Consider the following 22,440-nt stretch of genomic DNA (forward strand, 5'->3'; position numbering starts at 1 on the left):
GTGCGCCGTGGGGTCTGCCGCTGTGGCAGCCTAACGGCCGCGGGCGCCGCCGCGCGCTCGGGGCTGCCGCTGCAACCCGAGGGCTGCCTGGCAGCAGTTTGGGAGGGAATGGGGTGACCCCCTTCGCGAGGGTGCCGAGGGGTCTCTCTGCTCCGGCGTGTGCCCCTCCTCGTGTCCCGCCTTCCGAGCGCCAGTCCGACCATCGCTTAAGCCGTACCGGCTTGGGTAGCGTCGAGCAAACGCGCCTCCGCTGGGTGGGCTCAGCGCTGCCGCTGAGGAATGTGTCGGTGGGTAAGGAGGAAGGTTTAAATGAAGACGCGGTGGTCAGTGTGGGAGTGTGGTACCTAGGAAGAGGACCTGTTGGAAAGGAGGAGGCTTTCTTCCCTGAGACATAGGAGGGAGGGGGTTGCAGTAGGAAGAGAGGCTTCTGTTCGGCATGGCGTTCCGAGGAAGCTGTGCTGTGCAGCGCTCCGCGCTGCTGTGCGCTGGTCCACATCGCTGGGGAATGTCTAGCCAACACAACAGCTGCTCCGCTGGGAGTTTGGATGACCTTCGTGGTGGCCTGACACAAATCTAGATGTGGTCCAAGATATTGCATTTAGCTCATGCTTCACCCGAAGGCATGGAAAGGGCCATTCTCCCAGTGTGTGCCATTCAGGCAGGTTACCAACCCAGACTTGAAGTACTACTTTTGGTGCTGGTGGCAGTAATGGGGGGCAATGGGCTCCGGTCTTGGCTTTAAGATCAGGACGGACTGATATGGGCAAGTGAATAAAAAAAAAGCCTTTCTTCAAACACGTACTTTATTATCTTGGAGTTTTTGTGTTACTGAGTTTGTCTGAAAATGTTAAAGTACAGGCTCCTGTAGATGCCATGGAGGGTTTTCTCTGTGCCCAGGAAAGGGTGTAGAGTTAATCTCATCCTGAAGCAGAGGTGCAGGGAGCTCTTAACAGTGTCGCAAAGCTGATATCTGAGCAGCTAACAATTTTCCAAGGGGAAGTGAAGGGAGTGGGTATTCCTGTTGTCCAGGACTGCATTCCCAATGGATGACAATAAGAAGATAACATTTGGTTGAGGAGACTGGCAAGTGGAGAGCCTGCTTCATATTCATTTGGAAATTGTTGTCTTCCATTAGACAACTTGGCAATAATTTGTACGACTCTGTTCAGAGGCAAGCATTAGGCTGATTGAGGAATGGAAGACACTGCGCGTTGTGTACTTTTGCAAGCAGTGTTGCTCGCTAACTTAAATACTTCCCAGTCTTTTCCTAAGGTGGAAGTATTGGTTCTGCTCCCCTTCCCTTGAGACCTAGAGCTCATGTTTGTACTGAGTGTAATGTTTGATATGCCTGTTCCAGCTCTGCCTTGCTGCATTGTGGAGGTGGGCGGGATTTGTTCTGAGTTCTCCGGGGCAGTCAGGGCGCTGGTGCTTGTAACTAACGTGATGTGAGAATAGCCGCTTCACAGTCTGTGTGCCTTGGACTGCAAAGCTCTCCAGAAGTTGAGAGCAGTACCACAAGCTGCTAGAGAAGGTATGTCATCTCATTAGCATGTGTTTTCTATACCTCATGAGACAAACATATTTTCTTTATGTATTGATACCAATCTCCCACAAACAGAAACACCCACACTGCCTGAGCTACCTGTCTTGGCCTGTAATAACCCTTTAATGTGAACTTTCACCTTCTGGAATAATCTCATAGGTGAGTGAGTAGGGCACACTAGCAAAGTGGCCTGGGAAGCTAGAGAACTTGAAACAACTTCTTTACTGACAGTGCCAGGAATACTTCTAGAGATAGAAGCAGCCTGCACACAAAGGACAACAGCATCCATGTCCTCAACCCTCAGGTGCCAAGTTATCAGCATGATGACCATTGCATTCTTTGTAGTGAGGGGTTTAACAATTAGTGATATCTGTGAAATAATCAAAGGATTTCTCACTGACGTAAGTTTTCTGATGTTGGATAGATGGACATTTGGCCATTAAGGCCCAGGTCTGCTTAGATGCCAGGATATTCATACAAGTGAAGGTATTTTGGGGCTGCCTGGCTTCTGTAGGTAATGTGAGGAAAAGAGGCAAAACACTCTGTCAAGAGCATAGATTATTTAAATTAAACAAAGATCAGTAATACCTCAACAAAGAAATTAATATCTCCTATTTTGTGGTTTTCAGGAGGTAATACCTCTGTCTCAGATGGAATATATGGTAGTGATTTACGAGGGAAAAGAAAAGGCAATCTTAGTTGTAGCAAAATCAATCCTAGAAAACCTAAAATACTCCAAAAGAAGCGATCCCTGGAGTGTTCCATCTAATATATTTGCATGAGTAGCAGTCACCCGCATGTACCTTCACTTCGCCAGAGAGACTCCAGACACCAAAAGAGTATAACATTGTGGAAAGCAACATTGTAGAAGCATTTCAAATCTATTGACAATGATTTGTAGACTCCCATACCAATCTCTGTATTTGTATTCTACTGCTGAACAGAAATCTTTGGGAGTTTTACTGGGTGAATGAATCTCCTATGCAAAGATTTATGGGTGTTTTGCTATTAGTTCAACAATTTTCCTATACATTGTCTTGGCTGCATCAAGGCCCCAGACAAAATCAAGATGTCCCCATCCAGGGAAATGCTCATGGTAAATAAGATTAGAAATCCTGGGAAGTAGCTTTGCCATGTCTTTTGGGTCTGCGAGTTTGTCACGTCCAGCACTCCAAACAGCAGTTGGTATGCTTATCTTCTCTATCTTGTACTCAGGAGGAGTAGACTGTAAGAAAAGGAGAGCTGAGTGAATAGTGTTGTCTCAGAAGTAGTATTTAGAGGAAGGATTCTGTGCAGGCACTTCTGATTTCCTTCTGCACTGGCTACAGTAAAACACTAAGGATGAAAGTGACGCTCTTAGTGTCTATGTCCTTAACCCTGTTGATGAAAGGGAAGGATCCACCCTATTCCTGTGTCTTTTCATAATGCCAGCCTATGACTTGTTCTGCAAATTGGCACCTGCTCATGCCCTTTGGAGTGGGTATGTGGAATGGGAAAGCAGTGTCTGTTCTCAAGCAAGAACTGAATTTGTTCAGATGTGTCCCATTTCTGGTTTATGGAGGGTCCTCTTCATGCTTTTATGGGGCTTGGGGTGAAAGACTTTTAGTTGTATTGTTCCAGACTTCACTTGATACTCTCTCTAAATCACAGTGTTGCTACTGATGGACTAATTAGCCTATCTGCACACTTGCCTTGCCTATCATCACAGGGAAAATCCAAAGACTTGTGGAAGAGTAGAATGAGGATCTTCTAAGACCAGAGCCAAATATAAGTCATTTGGTTGGCTGGTTGGTTGTTTACAGGGTGGTAAGGGACCATGCACAAGATGCATTTAAATTAACCTCTATTATCTAAGGCTGATTCTGGTATTTCACTTGTTGACTGGTTGTTTTTTTTGGGGGGCAGTTCCCTAAACTGAAAAAAATATTGAAAATAGCACACTGCTTATTCCCAGATTTAAACTTCAGTACTTAAAAACTGTATGGGTGGGTGGAAATTGTCAGAGAAATCTATGGAATCTTTCTGCACCTGTGAGCTGGTGTGCCACACATAAACCAAATACTGTGACTCAGGAAAGCTCACTGCAAGTGAAATGATCTGATTATATGTCAAAAACATCAGGGAAGGTAACTGTGTTGCAGGAGGAGCACAGCATTTCAGAGAGTTGACTAGGCAGGAACCAAAGCTCTTAGTGACCAAGTTTTCCATTTCTTTTTTTTCTGTATGGGGTATATTAGTTCAGCACAGCAGTCTCAACTGAGCTCTACTGAATCATCCCTTCTGTTTGATTTTTCTGGTAAGCAGCTTCTCAAAACCAGTGTATCCATTTCCAGTTGTTTCCTGGTGTTTAACTGCTAGTCAGATCTTGAGAATTTTTGAGTAAATTAAGATCTCTGTGATCATTCAGTCCTAACTGTCTGCAAGGAACTGTCTATGCCTTGTCTATGAATGGAACTTAGATGTATAAATATTGGACTAATTAGTGAAACATTACCTCATGCCATTCTCCTCCTCTTTAGCACTCATATATGCTAACATCCAAATTTTTCTGTTCATAGTTTTGCCAGGACCCCAGAAGTGTTCTTTGGGAAAGCATATTGCCTCACCTGATTGTATTTCTTCATGTTCTCCTTAGAGCCGTAGTCGTAAGCTTGAAATTTTTCTGCATGTGCTAGCTATTGATATTGTAACAAGGACAGACAAAATTTAAGTGTTAAGAGACAAAGTACATTGTGGGTGTTTTGCTTATGATTGAAGCCAAGGCTTAGACAGTGGATAGGCTTCCAGGGTTACTGAAGATGGATCATAGGGTGAGTGACTGTCATCTGTCCCCTTGCTCACATTCTCTTCTGATCCTCAGCCACCACCGTTGGTATGTTTTGACATTAAAGTTTTGCTTTACTGTCTTAGCTGAAGTTGGGATCCCTCTTTGTGACATGTAGGTCTCAGAGCTATTACTAGTCTAGTTAGTGTAATGTATGACCTCACAGCTTCTCTGTGTTAGCTTTTTCTGCTTACATTAGTGACAGCATTTCCAGAGACTACATACTTCTTTCAAGAGTTTGGCTACTGGGAGAAGAGTGTGATTAGCTTAACCCTGTACTGTTATCTTTTTGAATGTGTTTTGTCTAGAATTAAAAAAATAGCAATAGAAGATTAATCTGTCATCCCAAAAATGAGTGTGTTGTTTTATACAGACTGTAACTGAGGATATACTAGATATCTGCTAGCTTGTCTCTCTGTTTTCTGGCTCTGCATACTGGTAGTCAGTATCCTGGGAATTTTAGTCACAGCTGTGTGGAGGAGCAGAAGTGGCCACAATTCCACGCACATGCAGTGATGTGTTTCTGAGAGGTGCTCTCTTGCCCTATCTGATTTGGGGCGTAGGTGAAACAAGCTTAGGTCTGACAGTGGCCTAAGATGCCAGCAAAAGAGGCATCTCCCCACTTTGCCATTGTGCCAGCAGAAGCCCTTGTGTGATTAACTGTCTCTGGGAGGTGATCCAGGCTGCAGTTAACCCTCTGGGAGAAAACCTGCATTATTTCTTTCCTGTTTCATCTCTTGGCTGCTCAGGTTTCCACTATTCTGCTCCCTGCCAAGTGCCTGGGTGCTGCTTGTGTTCCCTTTGGCAGCTTTCAAGGCAGATGTCTTAAAAAGCAAAGGCTGGAAGCCATTAGAGCTCAACACCCAGAGAGGCCTGAAGTGCCCTGGGGAAATCTCAGCGTCTGGTACCAAAGGGGCAATTCAGTTAATGGTGTGGTGAGCCAGAGGAAGCAGTGCTCTCTCAGTGGCAGGTGCTCACAGCAGCCTGGGATAAGATGTGATGGGCAGTTTCCCAGATCCCCTGCCTCTGGACTTCCCTGTAGGCCGATGGGTGCATAAAATTCAGCAGTGAATGCTGTAAATCAGTGGGCATTTGTACCTGATTCCAATGAATAAAGTTCTGTACTGACGTTCCAGCAGGTGAATGTCCTATGTATGTATCCATTCGACTCTGGGGAGAAAACAGAAGCATTATGATGGCAGTGATCCAGTGCTGTGACAGCATGAAGTTGTGAAGAACCTAAACAACATACTGCTGTGCTAAAATCCTCTTTTAATAGAACAGTATTCAAATATCAGAAAGAAAGATCAGGGATCTGCCAAAGTATCATGGGATGAAACCCTAGAGGAAAGAGGGGTTCAGGACAGCTGGTCAGTATTCAAGGATCACCTCTTCTGTGTTCAGGAACAATGTACACCAACAAAAAGCAAAGCATGGCAGAATACTAGGGGGGCTGCCTGGCTAAGCAAGTTGCTCCTGGACATGCTGTCACACAAAAAGAAACTCTACAAGGAGTGGAAGAAAGGACAGCTAGAATGGGGGTATATAAGGAAGCTGCCCAAGCAGCTAGAGATCTGGTTAGGAAAGCCAAAGCACAGTTTGAATTGAACCTAGTCAGGGGGGTTGAAGGGAACATCAAGAATGTCTACAGGTATATTAATGGTAAAAAGAAGACTAGAAAGGTGTGGCCCCCCTCAGAAAGGAAGCAGGTGAAATGGTCACAAGTGACATGGAAAAGGCTGAGGTTCTCAATGACTTCTTTACTTCAGTCTTCACTGCAAAGGCCTCCAGCCACACTCTTGGAGCCATGGAAGATAATGGCAGGGACTGGAAGGGCCCATCATAAGTGAAGATCAGGTTTGTGATCACCTGAAGAACCTGAAAGTGTTCAAGTCCATGGGACCAAATGGGATACACCCACGGGTACTGAGAGAACTGGCAGATGAGGTTGATAAACCCCTCTCTATTCTATTCCAACAGTCATGGCAGTCAGGTGAAGTCCCCATTGACTGGAAAAGGGGAAACATAATTCCCATTTTCAGAAAGAGTAGGAAGGAGGAGCCAGGGAACTACAGGCCAGTCAGTCTCACCTCTGTGCCCAATAAGATCCTCCTGGAGGCACTATTGAGACAGGAGAATAGTGAAAAGGTGATTGGGTACATTCAACATGGCTTCACCAAGGGCAAATGTTGCCTGACAAACTTGGTGGCCTTCTATGAATGGGTCACAACATTAATAGATGAGGGGCGAGCAACTGATGTCATTTACCTGGACCTGAGTAACGCCTTTGACACTGTCCCACACCACATGTCTCCAACCTGGTGAAACATGGGTTTGATGGGTGGACCACTAGAGGGATAAAGAACTGGCTTGATGGCCACACCCAAAAAATGTGGCTGTCAATGGGTCCATGTCCATGTGGAGGCCAGCAACAAGTGGAATCCCTCAGGGATCAGTCCGGAGACCAGTCTTGTTTAACATCTTTGTCAGTGACATGGACAGAGGCATTGAGTGCACCCTCAGCAAGTTTGCTGATGACACCAAGCTGTGTGGTGCAGCAGACATGCTGGAGGGAAGGGATCCATCCAGAGAGACATGGACAGGCTGGAGAGGTGGGCACAAGCCAACCTCATGAGGTTCAACATGACGAAGTGCAAGGTCCTGCATGTGAGTTGAGGAAATTCCAAGCACAAATCCAGACTGGGTGATGACTGGCTGGAGAGCAGCCCTGAGGAGCAAGACTTAGGGGTGCTGCTGGATGAGAAGCTCAACATGAGCCAGCAGTGTGCATTTGCATCCCAGAGGGCCAAACAGAGCCTGGACTGCATCAGGAGAACTGTGGCCAGCAGGGCGAGGAAGGTGATTCTCCCCCTCTACTCTGCTCTGGTGAGATCCCACCTGGAGTACTGCATCCAGTTCTGGAGCCCCCATTACAAGAAGGATGTGGGTGTGCTGGAGCAGGTCCAGAGAAGGGCCACAAGGATGATCAGAGGGCTGGAGCAGCTCTGCTATCAGGACAGATTGAAAGAGTTGGGGCTGTTCAGTCTGGAGGAGGCTCTGAGGTGATCTTCTTGTGGCCTTCCAGTATCTGAAGGGGGCCTACAAAAAAGCTGGGGAAGGACTTTTCAGGATATCAGGTAGTGACAGGACTAGGAGGAGTGGAGCAAAGCTGGAGATGGGTAGGTTCAGACTGGATGTGAGGAGGAAGTTCTTCACCATGAGAGTGGTGAGAGCCTGGACTGGGTTGCCCAGGGAGGTGGTTGAGGCCCTGTCTCTGGAGGTGTTTAAGGCCAGGCTGGATGGGGCTCTGGCCAGCCTGATCTAGGGTAGGGTGTCCCTGCCCACAGCAGGGGGTTTGGAACAAGATGTTCCTTGTGGTCTCTTCCAACCCTTACTGATTCTATGGTTCTATGATTCTAAATTGTACTTTTTCCTTCAAAATTACTTTAGCTTTACTGATATTAAGGAGTTATGGAACATGCTTACCGTGTTCAGAGTTTCTATCCTGTCCCCAGATACGATGCTGAAGATACTGGCACAAAATTTTCCCAGAGATCTGCATATCCATGTTAGGGTCCCTTTTGTCAGTTCATTCTGTTGAAGAACTCCTTTACAGCCAAACAGTAACTGAATGGAGAAAAAGTGCAAAATCTGAGGATTTTCCCTTGTTGCAAGATTATTTCATGCAGAAAAATGTCACTGTCTCTTAAGTAAGTCTTGCCTCTTAAAGTAAGATTGCTGAAACCTTTTGCCACCCCAGTACCCTTTAAAGCATGTCCTTTTAAAATGTGAATCCATTAAATGCAATTTCATTAAATCTGATTATCATTTCAACCTGCAAGTTGCCTCTCCTTTTCCTGATCTCCCTTCTTTGCCTGAGAGGAGTCATCAGGTGATAGGGCAACTGCTGTAGACCTAAACAGTGTCTAACAAAATTAATATGTGAAATACCTTTTTCGTAGTTTTCTACTACTTCTTAAGGCTAGATGTGGTAGACTATGTTAGATTCTTCTTACTCTGGTATTTGTGAACTTGACACAAATATATCTTTTAAACAAATTTCTGGTGAAAATATGCCTGTTATCTTAAAGAAGCTGCAAAGGAGATACTGCATCAAGCCTTGCAGCTTAGCTCTGTGGAATGTCCTATGTCTACCAGTGCAGTCAACAGTCTGATGCACTGAATTAATTCTTAACTCATTGCACACTTAGCATCAGTTCCAGGTTAAATGAATCCAGTCGAGACAAAGCAGAGGAACAGTGTGGCCAGTAGGACAAGGGAGGTTATTCTTCCCCTGTACTCAGCACTGGTCAGGCCACACCTTGAGTACTGTGTCCAGTTCTGGGCCCCTCAATTCCAGAGAGATGTTGAGGTGCCGGAACGTGTCCAGAGAAGGGCGACAAAGCTGGTGAAAGGCCTGGAACACAAACCCTATGAGGAGAGGCTGAGGGAGCTGGGGTTGTTTAGCCTGGAGAAGAGGAGGCTCAGGGGGGATCTCATTGCTGTCTACAACTACCTGAAGGGACATTGTAGCCAGGTGGGGGTTGGCCTCTTCTCCCAGGCAACCAGCAACAGAACAAGGGGACACAGACTCAAGTTGTGCCAGGGAAAGTATAGGCTGGATGTTAGGAGGAAGTTCTTCCCAGAGAGAGTGATTGGCATTGGAATGGGCTGCCCAGGGAGGTGGTGGAGGCACCGTCCCTGGAGGTGTTCAAGAAAAGCCTGGATGAGGCACTTAGTGCCATGGTCTAGTTGACTGGCTGGGGCTGGGTGCTAGGTTGGACTGGATGATCTTGGAGGTCTCTTCCAACCTGGTTGATTCTATGATTCTATGAAATGACGTACCCTGAACAGTGGTTGGGGAAGACGTGCAAGTGTTACCAGAGGACTGGTAGCATAAGTGATTGTGGCTACTGGTCCCAAAGCAAAGAACACTTTAACCCTTTGAGCCAGCTCTGGATAAGTAGAAAATGCGATGAAGCCTGCAAACACACAAGACACAGGTCAAATTAGTGATTTCCACAGACCAAGTAAGTAAAAATAGCAGTAAGCAGCAAAGAAGTGAGACTAGATTAGCAACCCGTTGTCTGGTGTATGCTTTTGTGCTGCAGACACAAGGAAAGTATTTGAGTCTCGAAACTTTTATTTGGAAGACAGAGTTCATTCTCAGAATAAAAGTTCATTAAAGCACATCCAAGTACTGATTTTCTCAGAAGTCACAATTTTGTGTTAAGGCCGTTTTTTGGCCATCTACTCATGGATTTTAGATGTAAATCATAAACAGTAACATTAACCGTAGTTGTAACATTACCTGCAGTTGAAGCCTCTGAGTGACCAACATAGTATACATCCTTCTGCCCAGTTTTATTCATGATGAAGTATATCTCTGCAGGAACATCGTATTTGCCTATCTCATCGAAGCTATAGGGGAGAAACACAAAACACTAGCAAAACTGGCTGTCATGATGGAAGTTACTTGCTGGCAGTTTTGTTCATTGCACCAAGCAGGGCCCATTGAAAGACAAGCTTGCACACTTTTTCTGCATTCTTGCTTGAGTCAGGCAAGTGGGTGGAGTGATGCAGCTGTACTGCCAGTCTGCTGGATGCCTTGGGCTCTGCAAAGAAGGTGCCAGTTTTGTCCATTAGCTGAGGCTCTCAAAGAAGTCATCTCAATCATTGATCTCACCAGCGTGGGCTAAAAATGTGTTTCTCTCAGTTAGTATCAGTTGTGATAGAACAAATTTCTACACTGAGCTGATCAGTTTTCACTCCTGTGTCACTTGAAATGCAGTATCTGGTGAGAGACTTCAAAGTTGCAGATGCCTTCCAGTTTTGGAAGTCTTTTACTCAGAGAAACCAGCACTGTGTATGGACAAATGTGACCTGTTTACTTTCAGTCTTGCTTCTGTATATGCTGATTTCAGAGGGGCCTCTCCAGGTCACATAGCTAAGCCTTTCTTATGACCCACCCTTGACAAGCCCAGAAATGGCTTCATTTGAGGAAGAGAGTTGGCTAGCCTCCTTAGATGTTGGATATGCCACTTGAAGTAAGCTATATGAAAACCACTAGGGCTTTCATATAGTCCAGGAGATCTTTTCATATAACCTGAAGGGAAAAGGTTCTGCAATCTGATATTAACTGCCCAATCTTGCTAGACCCCTTAAAGTTACTTTCTTCAGTAATTTTTTTCTCCACAGAGTACCTGAACTGCCAGAACTCTTTCTGGCAGGGCTTAAGGGTCTTGTGTTTTAAAGACCAGGTGTCTCCTCGGCTGTTTCCCATCCAGACGTCATAGCCAGCATCTGCGAGGATGAAGCCTAGGCTGTTGTTGGGCAGGTTAGAAATCCACTGAATAGAATCTCCTAAAACACCATGATGTAGCAAGACTGCAGGCTTTTTCCCTGAAAAAGCAGATTGTTTTCTTATGCTGCAGTAGGATGAAGCAATGTGTAGTTATAACTGGAGTGCAGAGTGTGGTTTTGAAGGAATTATTTAATCTATGTACACGATACAGGCCACATTTCTGGCTAGGTGTTCTTGCTGAGGCAAAAAGATGTGGAACATGCCATTGCATGAATAAAAGGGAAAGATAGGGGACTCATGCAGCAGATGAGTCTTAGTACTTCCTTATGTCCTATCACTATGTCACACCTGTATTTTGGCTGTTCCTTCCAGCAGGAATTCTGAAAACACCAAGAATGTATCCATCCTCTGTGATAACTCCATATTCCTCACTGGGGTATCCATGATATCTGATAATTTCACTCTGAGGGAAAGGGGAAAAGAAGAGCTTGTTAACATGTGTCTACAGTGTAGAAATGGGTGGAGAAGGTGTCTAATGGCTGCTTCTGTCCAGGAGTGTGAAACGAGCCATAGAGAAGCTGTGAAGTGTCACGGATTAAGTTTAACTTGTTACAGAAGATGGTTGTAATAACATATAAAAAAAATATCTGCTGTTCTGTCTTGTACTGGTAGTAAAGGATCTAAAAGATCCTACAGGATAACAAAACCCATGTCCTCTTTTGGGGATGATCAGATATATGCTATAACATAGCCATGGAGGTTGGAGCTTGCAAACAGTGGTGAGAACAGCTAAGCTGTGTTTGCATGAGGTAGTTTGTGTATGCTTTTTAATGCTGTATCTCTCAAATTGAAATACCAAAAGTTGCATTTGCTCAGGTTGGAAGCATCTAGTTACATTTGGAGTTTTCCTGACATACCCCACATTGCCTAAGTTTTGACTAGGTAGTAATTGCTGTAGCAGTGGTACTTAAGGGCTGCACAGGCAGGGTGACAGAGTTCACCTCTATGGTAAATTGGACCTGAGTAAATTAGACTGAGCCCTGCAGTTTGGATGTATGGGCTGGCACGTGTTAGGACTGTGCTGGAAGTAGCTTTTCTCCAAGCATCCCTGTACTCTCTATCACTTTTCCTGGACACAGCTTTATTCTTTTAGACTTTTAAAGGCTATTAAACAGATCAGATAAAGCCATCCTGAGCTGAGCAGCGTAGATGTGGGCTGTTCTGCGATTGTAGTGCAAGCCTCCTGACGACAGGGATCATGGCTGAGAATAAATATTAGAAGTCTTGTAAAAAGGTGCATCAAAGCCTTCATATCTGCTCAGATGGTAGTTATCTGGCGTTTGACCTTGTATGGTGGGGCAAAGCAGAGTCGTACTGAGTGACTAACCTTTTGGGAGATCATTTGTCATGTTTTGCAAGGCCAATAAAGATCATACCTTTCTAGAGAGTAAACATCCAGCAGTAAACATGCAATGGTGCCAGAAGATGTGGGTTTGGGGCCATAATGAACCCCTTCTTGCCAAAGTGCGGTTAGGCAAGCCAAGTAGGGTGGATCTCCTATTACAGACTCCCTCCCATCACCACCTATTACACTGTTGTGGAGAAATCTTTGATGTTTCAGAACAAGGGGTCTTGAAGTACTTTGTGTCATGATAATCTGCAGTTTGAAGAAGGGATTCATCCCCTTGCCACTGTACAGAACAAAGAGTTTGTTGCATAAGCAGAGGACTTTGTTTTCCTTGAGACTAGAAAAGAGGACTTACCTCCACTGTGGATGAAGTACTTTCTCTGGCAGCACAGACTGTTTGGATAGGAGCATCAAGTTTTCTTCTAGTTTGATGCTCTCTTTTGCTGGAGGGACCCTACTTTTAACCTCCTGACAGGAACGGTTAGTGATGATGTAGTGGGAGTGGTACTGTGAGAGACAATTTACTAAGAAAAGTAGAGAAGGTGACGCAACTTACAACGTTCATAAAGCATTCAGGGTTGCGAGTCTTCCTGCAGTGGCTTGTGTCTGAATTCAGAGTGGAGGACATAGTGAATCCTGCTGAAAAAGCAATTCCGTGGGAGCAGAGCAGCATGAGGAGGCACCACATTTTTGAGCTGTGTGAAAGAGCACATACAGGGTTGTTTGTGTTGGGAAGAGAGAGGCATGGAACTCCATAGGAAGACCCAAGTGGGGAGTAGTCTGAAGGCTGCTCAAGGTCTGCCAGAATAAGTACATGTGGGACTGCTTGCAGCTTGTGCTGTTTAGCAGGGTGCAGGAGTCAAAGGCTCCAGAAGAATGTGAAGCCAACCTGAGGGCAATATGCCTTTATGATACTGGTGCTAGTTTGCGTCCTGAGTTCTTTCCTTTCTCTCTCGTACGATGCTGCCTATTGTAAATCTGTTCTGTGGCTACCTGTGGAAAGACACCATTTTCAGTGCTTTTAGGGGCTGACTGATCATCACAGGGAAGCTTTTCTGAGTAGAAATTGTAGAGTGCAGTCTACCTAGTTAGCACTCTGTGCTTTGGCCGTAGCCACCTTTGCAATCAGGATAGAGGAAAGTGACAGGTTGTAAAAGTGGAGTGCATTATTTGACATATCATGGACAAGACTTTTAAGATTTTGAGAGCCTGGAAAAGCTAGCCAAAACATTTCTTTTTTTCCCACCTGAACTCCCTAATGAGGATGGGGGTTCTCAATTATTTTAATTTCTTAATTAAAGCTCTCATAGCTCTTGAGAGATTAGAATATTTGGATTAAACTAAAACTAGGATACCCTTAATTTTAATATTGACATCCAGACACACTGTATTCCACCCACTTTGTAGGAGAATACTTCTATTCTGCCAACAGCACAGAAATCCTCCTACCTGCGTACTCTGGAAGAGCGGCTTTGTAGTAAGTGCTCTGCTGCATTCAGCTGGTTTACTCAGTTCAAACAGAAATAAAACCTGTTCCTCTGTTTCTCCATGTGGAATGTTGTTTGGGAATGAAACAGAGAACTTCAGCCTAAGTCATAGTCTGGTTTTGTAGTAAAGGTGAAGCAATGGGGTAGCTGAATTGTCACCCTTTTTAGGGTTATCTTTTTTCTATATATTGTCACCTGGCTTAGCTGGCAAGTTTTAAGGCTGATGAATGCTTTCAGATCAGATGGAATGTGCCAGTTAACTCCGAGGCTTGGCACACACTGTCTCATTAATTTCAGTGGGAAACCTTTGACTGTAGGAAGCTTGAACAGCAAGCTACTCTTCATGTAATGAAACAATATCAAAGAGCGGCATTTGCCATGGCAAACTAGAATTAACTGAAATAATTAATTCTAAAAAATAGAGGAAGAGTCCTGAAAGATACATCCAAAAGGCCATTTCTGGAGGTTGTTGATATTTAACGAAAATAAACTTTGAACTTTCTCAAGATTCATCTTGACTGTACTCTTGAAAGAGCCACAATAATTTTTTCACCTATTCAATAAATGAAATATGAAGGCACCAGGACAGTTAATATGGCTAGTGGAAGTTGGAATCTCCTGGTTAACTAACAAGGAAAGTTTAAAATAATGAAAGCAAAATGTCCAGTTTGAGCACACACTTTCAGAACTGAGATTTTCATGCATCCAGAGAGACATCCATAGTAAAAAACCCCAGCAATGAGGACAAAATGGAACCATCAGTTAATCCTTTTCCCCATTTGTGCAGGTCAAATGCTTCTTCCTCTCATATTCAGCAAGTGTGCATTTTGCTGTATAGTGTGAGGCTTCCAGATCAGAAAGGATGCAGGCTGTCTACTCAGTCTGTGCACAAAAGCTAGGCTGCACATCTCTATGAGGACAGGCAACAGAGAAAGAGACCACGAACACATAATTTGCAGGCAACTCACCTCTGCTTTGTAACTGTCTGGCTCGTCTTCTGCTGCAGTTCTTGTCTGTTTCTACTACCAGATTGCTTCACTAGCAGAAACCTGGCCAATAAAAGGAGCAGCAGTAGAGAGCTGTGTGCTGTCTACATATATGGGAGGGTATGTTTGAGTGCTGATTTAGCAGTATTTGAGAAGTGGAGCTATTTTATGATAAATAGCACCATTGCGTGACATTCTGAAAGAATAAATTGCACCATGGGACAGGAAAGATATTGAGGTGTCTAACCTGTGGTTAGGTTATTTAGCAGGGACCTTGGGGATTTTGATCAGTACTGCTAGCTGTCTCAGGAGGAGTTCTGTGGCCACATGAAGCTTTGCCAAGTGCTTTCTACCTACGAATGTGATCTGTGCTGTGGTGGTTTGTACAGAAGCTGGCATGGTCACTGGCTCCACACCTGTCACCTGTTTTCTGAACTGCTCTTTGCAAAGTGGTTTGGGACAATTCTCTGGTAGGTAATCCTTGAATAAAATACAAGTTATTTAAAAGGCAGGTGTTTAGCATCACACACACATTCCCAAATCTGTTGTTGAGTGAACACTGCAAGAAAAGACCAATTTGCCAGTCAGCCAGCTTCTGTAGAGATTCTCATGTATTGAATTAAGTCTGAAAATATTATGTAAACTTTGACAGAGAGAGGATGCTAACAGAAGTTTCTGCTGCTTCTGAGCCATTTCCATGAACCCTGTGAAAACACAGTATGTGTGGAGACCTTTGCCTAACCACCAAATTAGTTTTAGCCAGCCTTGGTGCTCAGTCCACACTGAAAGTGGCCTGATGCCCTGGTGCAAATTCTCTGGAAAGTAGGTGTTATTCATCTGCTGTCTTGTGTGGGAAAACAGTGAAGTAAGTCTTTGCAAGTAAACAGAATCTGGTGAGAGTCACTACAAATCAATTCTGCTTTATGAAGTAGAGTGCAATCTGGAAAAGCTGAAGAAGATATTTCTCAATGAAAGACTTTATAGCTCAGCAAGTATGATATCCCTGCTTTGTGAGAGATGCAGAAGCATTTTCTCTGCTGTATTCTCAGCAAACACCATGCTGCTTTTTTTGTTTGTTTGTTTGTTTCATAGACTTGTCTGCCTGGAATGACCTGCAGCATTGTACCTAGTTTCACCTCATGCTGGCATATGGGATGTACAATATTGTTTTTGATATTATTAGTAGGAATTGAGTGAATAGCAAAAGACTGTGAAGATTTGGGTGTTACCTGCCCCACCCCTTATGAATCATCCAGACTATACTCAGCTGAGATGGATATTAAGAATGAAGCTTTATATTTACAGCTTAGCACAATACACAATCAGATATTTACAATATATGCAGCTATTTACAGAAATATTCAAGTTTTAAAAAGTAATAAAAAAACACAACACTCCCAGAAACCAGAGTCCTCAGGAGGGGCTCCAAACCACCCTTCCACCACCTTTCCACCCCTCTACCTTATCCCAGACTTCGCCTTATGTTGATGGTGAGTTTGGAGGATTGGCGAGGGGAGTTAGAAAGCAGAAGGATTAATTAGACAGCAGAAGGGACAGGGAGAAAAGTGCAGGCAGCTAGAGACACACAGCAACTGTGTTTGTGTTCTTGTTTTTATACACCTCAGCAAACGTATGAGTGAAGTAGACAACACCATTGTTTCCTTTTCATAGCCTATAATCTAATTTCTCTCACTAAAATACCTTCGCCTCAAACTAGCACACCAGCTGAACAGGGGAAAGAGACAATGAAAATAATGCTTACAGAAAAAGCACAGGAGACACAAAACTTAAAAGGTACAGAAACTTCTTAGAATGTGCTGTCCTTACATAGAGAACAATGACAGCTAAAATGGTCAATATTCTGTTTTGAAAATACTGGAGTAAAACTTAGATGCCCAAGTGGTCTGGCATGCAGCTACACGTGGCATGAGGTGCCTGAATACGTCTTGAGGCATTGAAGATCAGACTTGATGTAGCCCTGGGTAGCCTGTTCTTGTTGGAAGTGTTCCTGCTTACCACAGGAGGGTTGGACAAGATGACCTTTGAGGGTCCCTCTCAACCCAGTACGATCTGTGAATCTGCCTTAACTCCCAGTGTTTGCCATCTTTCCCTCTTAGAGGCATCCTATGCCTCTAAACATATCCCTGATGATCTGCGGGCTTGGAGGAAGGGGACAAAGGGGAATGTGTGCATTCCTTTCTCCTTTACAAGCCCTGTAAAATACAAAAGTAACATTTATTTACAGAAATGCTCTTCCTTTTGTCTTGGAGACCTATTTCTCTTCCCAGGTATTTTAGTGGTTTTCATCAATTTTCTCCCCATATATTTGCCAGATGATTACTCATTTGGGCAGGCATATATGGGAAAGAACATAGCTGTTTATCAAATGCTTCCATATGCTGATCTGTATCTATTCAATTTTACATTTAATTATTCTATACAATAGCACTGATTAGGAAAACACATACATGTGTCAGCAGATTTGTGCAGCTGTACAGCCTACTGGCTTATATAGCACTGCTGTGTTCCATCTTGTACGATACTGCCCATGAGCAGATTATGGGGAACAGAACCCTGGGAAGGCCAGGATAAGTCTGTATGAATGAGCTGCTGGAGCTTAGCCACAGGATGAGCTCTAACAGAAGTAACCCAGTAATGATCATACAAGCATTAGGAGGCAAGGGGAGGGCTGAGTAGTCCTGTGTTGTTCATATGATGTCAGCAGCTCTGGTTTGTGCCATGGAGGGGCTTCTTTGTCCTCAGTGGGACTCTTGAGTTAATCCTGTCCTGAAGCAGTGGTGTAAGGGAACCTAACAGTTTTCTGAGGGGAAGTGTAAGAGATGAGTATTCTTGTCCAGAAACTGGCAATTCCAGGAGAGTGTTTCTTAAGAATACACATTTCCGAGGACAAATCTGTGAATGCAGCTCCTGTAGGCTGGAGATTGCTTTCCACAGTAGTGTAACTCATGCCATTTGGAGCAATATCTTTTACAGTGCTTGCAATTAAAGAGACAAATTATCTTCTATGTCTTTTATTGAATGTGCTGTTCTGAAGTTTAATTGATATTTAGTTTAAAAACTGACTTGTCCTTATTGTTTTCCTCTTTTCCTTATGACAAACCATTAGTTCACTTTTAAGAACTTAGGGAAGTAAGACTTATGTTTCCTACACAGACTGAGTAGGGTGCAGTTTGCACATCCATTGAGCCCTGGCACTTTTTGGAATCAGAAGATTTATTCAACAACAACAAAGAAAATCTCAAAAAGTCCAGGATTCAAATCTTCACTAAAGAGATTTTGTGAAGCAGAATTAAATCTGTGACTAGATAAATGTGCATGAGTCTCATACTTCACCATGTGTCAGCTGCTTATCTGTTCTTGTGTTGGAGCTCTGACCAAAGTAATCATTTAAGTGATTTTTAAGAGAGCCTGAGATGTGATGCTGGATTAAAAAGTAATTTACATTGTCTTTAGAAAGGTGTTGCCTGAAGCTATTGCTGTGTTGTGGAGGAGGGTGTTTTGTTTGCTCGGTTTTGGTTTTGTTTGGTTTTGTTTGGGATTTTTGTTCGTTTTATCTTTTATATGTTACCATGCATTTGTACACTGATGTTAGGAGAGATTTATGTAAGCTACTAAACTGTTATATGTAACATAGAATTACATATGGAGTTACATTGAGTACTTTGAAATTTCAACAAGTTGTAGTTTACAATTCCAACAGCCTGGCCGGTTGATGTGGGAGGATGTTCATTCCTTAGCAGCTGGATGTGAAGAAATACCGGTAGGGAACACCTTTTTGTTTTTGAGATGTTACTCACTCTTGTCTTTAGTCCAACAGAATACTCACTGCAAGCTGAATAATCTATCTGTTGGGAGGATCCTTATGAGGGTTATCACAAGTAGGTGTAGTGTATTTTTCTATTACACTTCAACCTAATTTTCTTCTGGTAAACAACTACTGTCAGAGTTAGAGTTTGTTTTTAAATAGGCTTGAAATACAGGAAAGGTGAATTTAAACTATAAAAGGAAAGTATATTTTGGGGTGCAGTGATTTGGGTGTTACCTGCCCCCCCCTCCCTACTTTGTAAATCTCCCAGACTAGACTCAGCCGGCTCTGGAAATTGAACGAAGCTTATTATTTACAGTTTAGCACAGCACACAAGCAGATATTTACACTGTATATAGTTATATACAGAAATATACAAGGTGAAAGGTAATATAGAAACACAACAGCCCTCCCAGAAACCTGAGTCCCCAGGAGGGGATCCCAACTACTCTTCCACCTTCTCCCTACCCCCTCTACCTTACCCCAGACATTGCCTTGTGCCCCAAGGAAGAATGGAGGGTTGGCCAGGGGGAATCAGGAAGCAAGTGGATTAATTGGAGAGATGGAGGGTGAGGTTAGAGAGAAATGCAGCTCAAAGCCCAGGCAGTGCTTGAACTGCCTTATCTATGTTTATACTCTTGTTCATATAAATCTCAGCAAGCCTATGAGTGAAGTAGACATCACCCTTGTTTCTTTTTCACAGCCTGTAATCTAGTTCTTCTCACCTAAACATTCTAGCTAGCTTCAAACCAGCACATGGGGTGTCTGGAGACACTTGAGATAAGCATGCCCTAATCAAAAAAATGCTGAGTTTAGTACACAGATACTATTAGCCTCATATCCTGAGAGCCACAAACAGGCAAAAGGCATGAAGACATCACCAGTAGTTCTCTTCCCAGGAAAACTCTAATGCAATTAACATACAAAATCAGCAGGGTAAACATAAATCATATTAATTTGGGTGGGAGGGGGTGGAGGGTGAGGGCTGGGCTGGGAAGACTGCTTCCCTTTTCCTAGTAGAGTGCCTTGAGGTGTTCTTTCAGAAAGCTTGGAAAGAATTTTAGTCAGAAGTGTCTTGGTGTCAAGCTACCTACTATTCAGTTAGTTAAGTTTCCTGCCCCACCTTCCCACTTTTATGTTTTTTCCTTCTTATTCACCCTCCTTTTTTTTCTATTGTGAAACCTTCTCTCCTGTTCCCTCCTCCCCTCCTCAGCCTGTTTTGCTACTTTCCTTTTTAGGCAACCGGAGGCTGTTACGGCAGAAGTGACAAAGGAAAATGCTTCTTTGTTGTAACTTGTTCTGTCAGTCTTCCCTAACCTGCTGTTCTCACATTTGCCTTCCTGGGTTGGGTTTCCAAAGACAATTGTTTCGTGCTACCAAGTAGAAAGCGCTTAAAAGAAATGTAGCTTAAGAAAGACAGATACTTTTAAGTTAAATATTAATCAGAATCAAACAAGCTCAAGAACATTTAAAGTGAGGCTAACTTGTTGGGCTGGTGAACAAGAACGAACTCAAGCAGTGAAGAATAGGCATGGGGATACTTTATTCAGAGGTATGTGACCATTTTCTGCAGAGTAACTGAAGCTACTGAAGATAGAGATCTCACTGGGTTTGGTTTCCCATCGCAGCCTCCCATACACAGATTTGTACAGATTCATGGTGGGATTTTTTGGTGGTTTTTTGTTTGTTTGTTTCCTTTGGAATTGTGTCCTTTGGCTGTTACAATTTGATAGAAGTACTGTTTGTGGGAGCAGAGTAATGCGTGATGATGACTTCACAGCAGGAAGGTGTTCAACATTATTTTGGTAGTCTGCATTGAGATCAGAACGGTTCTGAGCATGGTACAAACAGTGGACAACTTTGCAAACTGCAGACAACTCTTTGTCTTATGCTGAATGCAGATAATACAGCTAGTGCCTAACGAAACATTGCCCCCGTGCCCACTCCCCAGTTATTTTAAGAATGTGATCTCTTACTAGCTCATAACTGTATGGATTTGTTCCCAAACCATCTTCCATTTTGCATACCCCTGGATTTTATAAGTGTTACCTGAACTTATCCATTATTTCATAACATTTCCATTTGTACACTGAGCCCTTTTTAACTGCGAATACAGCTCATTGCACTGCTGCTGCTTTCTTCCAGAGACAGCATTACATAGCTGGTCCTTTAAAATTTTACTTTTCTTTGTGCTGAAAGCCACCTTTTTGTTTTTGAAAGGGTATTCCATGAAATCAAGTATCTTCTCTGCTTTCCATATGATAGAGGGCTTGAATCTTCATAAGAGAGCTTAAGATGATGGGCCAAGTAGACTGCAGTCTTTTATTCTGAAGGGATTTGTTGCCTCTCTCCACATCTGCTACTCTGAAATGGTATTGTACAAGGAAACAGTGTCATCTAACTTAATTAAAGTGATGTTTAGAGAATGATCAAATGCTGTCCATACCTTCTGTGCTGTTTAGCTAATATTTTCACATATGTTAGCTCTCCTCCTTTAAATTTTTTGAGTGAGATATATTGGGGTTTTTTGGCAAATGTGGTTCACTTATACAGGATAGAAATCCAGAGAGGTGCAAATAAGAAAGTAAAGACTGCCTTTTCTGTGGAGAATGGCTTGGATACTGGCATGTTCCTCAGCATCACAAATATGAGTTGGACTTTCTTGTTTAGATGGTAGCATGCCTTTGGATTAATTCAGTTACACAGGAAGAGACAATGGATTGGATCAGGATACCTGGACATTATGAAATTACTCCTTTTTGACTAAACAGCTGCAAAGCACTGATGCAATTTAGGCAATACCCTGTAGTACTAGGAGGAGGAAGCAATTATAATCTGGAATTGCTCTCCCAGTTACAAGACCAGCTTTACCTTAGCCTCCTCTCTGTTGGCTGAATGCTTTGCCCTTTGTGCTGTGCCTTTAACCTTTATTTCACAAGTGGTAGAACTTGCTAAATAATTTGTGGTTTATTGCTGCTTAGGGAGGTGCAGGAAGCTCTGAAAACAAGTAGACCGAGTCAGATGTGGTATCTCTGAGGTCTTAATTTCAGTCACATGTGCCACCCCTGATTAATAAATAAATAAATAAAACCCCCAAACAGTTGTGTAGAAGCATTGTCCTTCTTTCTGACAGTGCAAGATTTTTACTTCTCTTGCACCCTTTATCAGGTAGCCTTGTACTGAGTGATCTCAGCCATGAAAACCCTTGCTTGTCCTAGGACTAATTCTCACCTTTCCTGAAGCCTCAGATGCTAAACAGTGAAATCCTCTCCTGAAGGTCTTGAAGTATTGTGGAAAGAGACATTCTAATCTAACTAGAGAGGTTTTGCTTTAAAAATGCTTAGTAAATTTTCTGTTGCACACATGAATTGCAAGATCGTCAGTCAGTCATTGGGTTATCTAGTCTTGAAACTCTCTTTCCCAGTTCCCAGAATCTGCTCTTTGCTTCTCTTAGTTGGACAGAATCGTGTACCAGGTCTGCCTTGACACATTGTGGAGATGGGCTGGATCAGCTGTAATTTCTCTGAGGCAGCCAGGACACTGGGGTTTATGAATAAAGGGCATGTAGGTGAGAGTAGCCACTCTGTGTCCTGGGTTGCCATCACCCTCAGAAATATAGGGTTGCTTCCCACTAATGCTTTCTTCAGTGTTTTCTGTTGTGGGAGCACCAGACTTTGTTTCTTACACATGCCTAAAAGAGAAACCATAGATTTGATGTCTGTACTCCAGTTGTCAGTGCATCTTTAACAAAGGAAACTGTACAGTTTCTCCTGTCTGTCCTACATTGCCAGGAGAATTTGGCACAGTTAGAAGGAATGGAAGAAACCTATTCTCATTTTGACTGGAGAACTTACAATGGTACCAGTCTGCTACACTTTCCAGTGTTCTTTTCTGCCTGTATTAGACCGTTAGAAATTTACAGTACTCCTGTGATTCTCAGCCTCTTCTTAGTCTGAGTTCTTACTGGAGAGAGAAGGACTTGCAACTTAGGTCAAGAGTGTGTGGAAATACTGAGGAGGTCTTCAGCAGCAAGCAGTTCTCAAAAGCCAAGTAGGATCTGAG

General features: G+C 43.4%; 2 protein-coding genes across 2 annotated transcripts in view; one reads left to right on the plus strand and one right to left on the minus strand.

Moving 5' to 3' along the window:
• Nucleotides 1-194: 194 nt before the first annotated feature.
• Nucleotides 195-22,440, plus strand: part of ANKRD22 (ankyrin repeat domain 22) — a 28,229-nt gene continuing 5,983 nt past the window's right edge. Inside the window, exon 1 of the mRNA XM_064144750.1 lies at nucleotides 195-291. Within this exon, the coding sequence (XP_064000820.1) occupies nucleotides 280-291 (12 nt within the window). The 5' untranslated portion in view covers nucleotides 195-279. The remainder of the gene's footprint in view (nucleotides 292-22,440) is intronic.
• Nucleotides 2,535-12,767, minus strand: LOC135176488 (lysosomal acid lipase/cholesteryl ester hydrolase-like). The gene is made up of 9 exons (XM_064145625.1): nucleotides 12,636-12,767; nucleotides 11,020-11,134; nucleotides 10,571-10,769; nucleotides 9,679-9,788; nucleotides 9,213-9,349; nucleotides 7,854-7,994; nucleotides 5,466-5,537; nucleotides 4,150-4,218; nucleotides 2,535-2,768 (listed from the first exon to the last, which is right to left on the minus strand). The coding sequence occupies exons 1-9, from the start codon at nucleotides 12,765-12,767 to the stop codon at nucleotides 2,535-2,537; spliced, it is 1,209 nt and encodes a 402-aa protein (XP_064001695.1).

Source organism: Pogoniulus pusillus, chromosome 6 (assembly GCF_015220805.1).
Source record: "Pogoniulus pusillus isolate bPogPus1 chromosome 6, bPogPus1.pri, whole genome shotgun sequence".
Lineage (NCBI taxonomy): Eukaryota > Metazoa > Chordata > Aves > Piciformes > Lybiidae > Pogoniulus > Pogoniulus pusillus.

What these genes read in the sequence shown, in the direction of transcription:
- LOC135176488 (XM_064145625.1), bottom strand. Translation starts at nt 12,767, where the DNA reads ATGTGGTGCCTCCTCATGCTGCTCTGCTCCCACGGAATTGCTTTTTCA. An exon ending in CTGAATGCTTTATGAACGTT is followed by an intron (nt 11,135 to 12,635) that starts GTAAGTTGCGTC and finishes CCTTTCCCTCAG; the next exon opens with AGTGAAATTATCAGATATCA. An exon ending in GGATAGAAACTCTGAACACG is followed by an intron (nt 5,538 to 7,853) that starts GTAAGCATGTTC and finishes TTTTCTCCCCAG; the next exon opens with AGTCGAATGGATACATACAT.